Raw genomic sequence first — 5106 nt, forward strand, 5'->3', positions numbered from 1 at the left:
TTTCAGGGCTGTATTTTGCCAGATGAATAGCTGGGTCCTCTACTGACCTTGCATGCTGTCTTACAGGTTCTTTTCTTTGTTTTGCTAGCAATTAAAAATACTGATTTGATCCATTTAAATTTTATTCAAGCGATGTCCTTCCAACTCTGTCCTTACCCCACTGCCCATTTCCCCCAGCAAGAACTCAAAAGCTGATTGGAGCAGTACCTAGATAAAAATTGCAGGATGTCTTGATGGAAAAGGAGCATAACCTGTTATGTGGCTCCCCTCCCCCATACAGTCAGTAACTGCCTTTGTATTGGTAATTCGGCCTGCAGGGTTCTGTGGTACTTCTCTGGGCTACAGTGTCTAAACAGACCTGCTGGCAAAGCTGTTCACCTTCCTCTGCGGATCACTGGATGATTCCCTCCTCTCAGGAACGACAGCTAGGCACTCATTATTGTTGTCATCTGGGTTGTGGTCTGTCTCCTGCATCCTGTCAGAGTGCATAATGCTTTCTGCTCAGCATCAGCGAGAGAACACATACCCTCAGGACCAGCCTCCTGCTGTTCTCCATCAGTACAGTGTCAGACATGGGCTTCCTTGCTGGCATTCATGGTAGAAATCATGGCAGCTATGACGAGGTGTGTCCACCTGAAGAAGGTGTCTGGGCTCCCACTGCAGTCTAGGGAAGTTCATTTGGTTCAGGGGTGTGGTTTGGGGCATGATAGATCTTGCTAATAAAAGCCTTTCCTGTAGGATGTGTCAAGCCAGCCTTGAATGCACGGATCGCACGGACTGTGCCGGAGGACTGAGGCATATGGATGTGGTGTTACAGCCGTATTGTAGACAGAACCTGTGTGTAGGTGAATTCTTAGTGTTCTATGTGTGAGTGGACACTGCTCAGGAGAGTCCTGTGCCTTGTCTTTGTTTGCTGTGTTCCACCCAGACTAGGAAATGAAGAGGCCCAGTCTGCAGAACAGTTAATCCAGCTTCTCCCAAAGAGGTAGGGAGCGGCTGCCTGGGCAGGGCTCACGGGCCAGCGTCTGGAGTGTGAACTACTTCAGCTGTGGCTTCTGTGGGAACAGGGGGATCATCTGGACTCATCCTCCTGTGCCAGCATACAGGCTGGCTGGCTATCAAAACTTTGAGCTGTTACTGCATGCTGCTTCAAGGCAAAGCTTGCCAGGAGAGCTAAGCCACTCTTGGGCCTGCAGGGAAGGGTCCTGCCCAGATGCTTTAATGGTACCTACTGGAGAAAACAAACACCAAATCACTTTTTTTATAAAGCTTTGAGCTTGCATCCTTCCTGCCCTTTTGTTAGCAGGCAGCCCAGTGACTGTCCAGTGCCAGTGCAGCTGCCAGCCCTCCCCATTGCTTCCACAGCCCAGGCACTGCTGCCTCTCTGTCCACACCATCGTCTCTGCTGCAGAGTTTCATTGGGCCCCCTTCCCCGTTCTGTTACAGAGCAGCCAGATCCAGCAGACTTCTGAACACGGGGGATTTCTCCTTTCAGGTCCACGAGAGCTGGTGGACTCTCCGGTCCCACCGGTGGACTCTCACACCCCGGAGGCTTCTCCTGTCCCAGTCTGATGGATGTGGCTGCTGCTGTTCCCACGTTCTGCTGCGTCCAAAGAGCGCGTAAACAAACACACACACAGAGTTACACAATTAATGTGAACGGCAAAACAGATTGACACAGGCAGAGCGATGCCTTTACCAGCGCCCATGTACTCGTACCCACCGCTTACATAAACATGAGCACAGGCCAGTCCTTTTCTGCCTTTCCAGATGATCAGGATTGGATGTTTACTAGCGAAACATAAACACACCTTCACTCCCTCGATTCATAAGCACAGCACGTGCAGAGATTCCTCAACTAACGGAATGGAAATTAAGTCCATGTAATATCCATGGCTGGATGTCAAGCTCCTTACCCAGTCATCGGGGCAAACCGTGGGTCTTTCCAGATCTGTGTCTCCTGTGTCATGATGGAGTCCAGTTTCAAGTTCACTGGTGCATTGTGCACACGCACGCACACACACACACACACACAAGGGTCCCACCAGTAGCCGGCGTAAGACACTTTGCGTTTCCAACTGCTGTCCCCAAGACCTTTCACCCCCCTCTTCCACCGCACCCTCACCCTCCCCTCTGACCAGCCCTTCGGAGTGACTCTTTCCCTTTGTGCCCGACCTGGCTGCCTGCAGCCTCATTTTGCAGGTGCCGGGCATGGAATCTTTGCCTTGCACAGGAGACTGAATTGGACTGCAGCATGGTGAAAACCAGCAACTTTATTTCAACAACTGGAATGCTCAACTGGAGCGTTTGTGTGTGTGGGCAGGACCGAGCAGCCTTTGACACTGAGGCTGCCTTTGGATCAGCAGGCAGTGCCCCAGCAGATGGTCGCGGTGCGCTGCAGCTTGAGCTGGGTCCTGCTCATGCTGCTGCTGGAGCCTCTTTCCCCCACAGGCCCTGCAGGAGCTCCTGCAGCAGCTTAAAGAATTCCGCCAGCTTCTGGCGTGGAAATGGACAGGGCGTAGAGCTGCCCGTTTGCGTTGTTGGCCTCGGCTTCTGAAAGGGTGTTGATGTGAAGACTGGCCGTGGCGTTGGAGTAGCCGTTGCTGCTGGGTGCAGCCCCATCTGCACCAAGATCCAATCATAAAAGTGCTGAGTGGAGGTGTAGACTCCAGGCTGTTTTGCTCTTGCGCAGCCTTTCCCCCAGCTGGTCACCCCAACAAGCCAGAAGTGGTCAGCATTCTTATCTTTGCAGACAAGAGGACCACCGCTGTCACCCTGCAGCAGAGGAGAGAGGGAGGGTTCAGGTGGTGTCGGGTGGCCACTGGCAGCACTAGGGCTGGCTCCTTCTCTCTGCCAGCACCTGCCAGGGCTGCATCCGCTGCACAGAGAGGCTCTGCTCAGTGCTGAGGCCTGCAGAACCTTGTCAGGGAGAGGGTAGTAAGCCTGTGGGGTAGGGCTCTCTCGCATCTCTGCACAGCGATGCTGGTTGTGTGCAAGAGGGATGTTTTGGGATTGGGATCTGGACCTCAGGGCTGCCAGGAGCGCTGGATGGGCTTTCTGGGCAGAGTCCCGGGACAAGTGGGACCCTGGGCAAGGGCCTGCAGCTGGGGAAGGGGAGGTGAGCCCCGCCAGCGGTGGGGACCCAGTGGTGGGAGGGCGACTTGCCAGGCAAAGGCCGTGCCGGGGTGTGTCTGGGCGGCTGTACCGGGGCTGCCTGTGCCGCTGGGCGCTGCCTTGTCGCAGGCTCCTACCTGGCAGGTGTCGATGCCGCCCTGCGGGTAGCCAGCACACAGGTTGTGGGGGTGGACGGCCCCTGCGTACCACCGGCTGCTGTTGCAGAGGCGGACGTTGATGAGGTGAACCTTGGCCTCCTGCAGGACATCCGTTGATCCTGCGGCTGTGAGCACAGAAAGGAATTAACACCCAGCAGCTCGTTGCCAGGTCTCCTGCCCTGTCTGGGTGAGCCCTTCCCTGGGGCTTGGCTTTGCACCGGCGTTGCCCTTCTGTCTGGCCATGGGCCCTGGGCCAGGCCCATCTCTCTATGGGCACACGACCCCGCAGCCGCACTCTGGCTCTCAGCCCTGCTGTCAGGAAGCCAAGCCCACCTCCCCCGTGTGCCGAGCTCGCACTCGGGAAACGAGCACTTTTGGGAACTCACCTCTCGCCGTCGTGGACCCCCAGCCACTAACGTAGCAGGTCGTCAGCTTGGACACTCGCAGGGAGGCGTCGGGCACGCAGGCGAGCTGTACGTAGTAGCTGCACTGGACAGGCTGGTCCAACTCCAGCAGCGCAATATCGTTCTCCTCCGAGATACTACTGTAGTGTTCGTGAACCAGAAGCCGTTTAATGTTGCGCACTTGGGCCTCCGGGCCCAGATGAGTCAACTGGGTGGCCCCGATCACCACGCGCCACATGGTGATGTGCCTGGAAGGCAGATGGGGAGAGGGCTCAGAGGGAGAGGAGCCACATGCTGCAGCAGCCCAGCAGTTCCCTGCCCCCTGCTTCACATGGGGGAGAGGAAAGCACACTACGGAAGCTGCGACTGCCCCTGCATGCCTTGGGCTCATGGCGTGTCGAGCTGGAGGCTGTAGGAAGCCGTGGCAGGAGCCCAGCCCTCTCCTGAGCAGCCTCTCAGCCAGGCTCTGCAGTGCCCAGGCACTGGGTGTACCGCAAGAAAAGGGGACGGGAGTAGCACGTGATGCTGCGGACGGGGCACCTGCGAGTGCTGGGGGGATATCCCCATTCCTGGCCCTCCTTACCTGGCCTTGATGAAGCAGTGGGCTGCTGTGAGGACCCACTGCGGGCTGATGAGGGACCCTCCGCATATGTGCCCCGTGCCTGCTGCGTAGGGATCCTGGATGCTCACGATCCAGGGCCAGGCCCCTGGCTGGGCATCTGTGCCCCCCACGACGCGCGAGGTGCCGGAGTGAGCAGCCATGGGCCGCAGCCCGCAGGTCCTGTAACCAGAAACTCATCACCGTCCTGCTCTATGGCTCGCTGCTGTCCCGGCTGAAGGTCAGCCGTCTGCCCTCCCCACGAGGTGCTGCATGGACAGTGAGGCCACGGAGCCCCGTGGGGTGGGTGGGCGGCCGCCCCCGTTTCTGCTTTAGCCCCGCAGGCGAGTTGTGCCAGCAGCCCGGGTGCTGCGAGGAGCCGAGGCTCCCGCATGGGGCTGAGGAAGCCGTGGTGTGGCCACGGGGGACAAGCAGGCACCCTCCAGGGAACCCCATCAGGTTGCCAAGCTCCCTCCCAGAGCCTCGGCCACTTACCCACAGCTGTCCCAGGCGCCGTGCGCAGGCCAGCACAGGGCCAGCAGGATGAGGAGCGGGAGCAAACGCATCGCTGCCAGCGGCATGTGCCAGCTGCCAGAACCGAGGGCTTGTCACCACCAGTGCAGCAGCTGACAGAGTGCCCGCAGGGCTCGCGGTGCCCGTGGTACCCTTGGCAACGGGGCTGATGTCACAGTGTCGCTGGTTCCGGGGGCTGGGCACGGTGGTCTCTAGGGGCGGGGGGGGGAAACATGGGGGTTTCCAAGCAGGAGGGGAGGCAGAAGCTGGGATCGGACACCCCCGACAGACCCCGCTGAATGCTCTGCTTGCGGGACGG

At 58.4% G+C, this 5106-nt stretch overlaps 1 protein-coding gene across 1 annotated transcript; it reads right to left on the reverse strand.

Moving 5' to 3' along the window:
• Nucleotides 1-2418: 2418 nt before the first annotated feature.
• On the reverse strand, nt 2419-4895 carry LOC141927689 (acrosin-like). Its single transcript, XM_074834941.1, has 5 exons — nt 4770-4895; nt 4260-4457; nt 3659-3924; nt 3252-3397; nt 2419-2775 (listed from the first exon to the last, which is right to left on the reverse strand). The coding sequence occupies exons 1-5, from the start codon at nt 4853-4855 to the stop codon at nt 2419-2421; spliced, it is 1053 nt and encodes a 350-aa protein (XP_074691042.1). The 5' UTR covers nt 4856-4895.
• Nucleotides 4896-5106: the final 211 nt, after the last annotated feature.

The sequence above is a fragment of the Strix aluco genome, chromosome 10, assembly GCF_031877795.1.
Source record: "Strix aluco isolate bStrAlu1 chromosome 10, bStrAlu1.hap1, whole genome shotgun sequence".
NCBI lineage: Eukaryota > Metazoa > Chordata > Aves > Strigiformes > Strigidae > Strix > Strix aluco.

Excerpts from the sequence above, each read along its gene's own strand:
- LOC141927689 (XM_074834941.1), bottom strand. The coding sequence starts at position 4,855 with ATGCCGCTGGCAGCGATGCGTTTGCTCCCGCTCCTCATCCTGCTGGCC. Across the intron at positions 3,925-4,259 it reads CACTGCTTCATCAAGGCCAG|GCACATCACCATGTGGCGCG; the intron begins GTAAGGAGGGCC and ends TCTGCCTTCCAG. Across the intron at positions 2,776-3,251 it reads GCGGCATCGACACCTGCCAG|GGTGACAGCGGTGGTCCTCT; the intron begins GTAGGAGCCTGC and ends CCTCTGCTGCAG.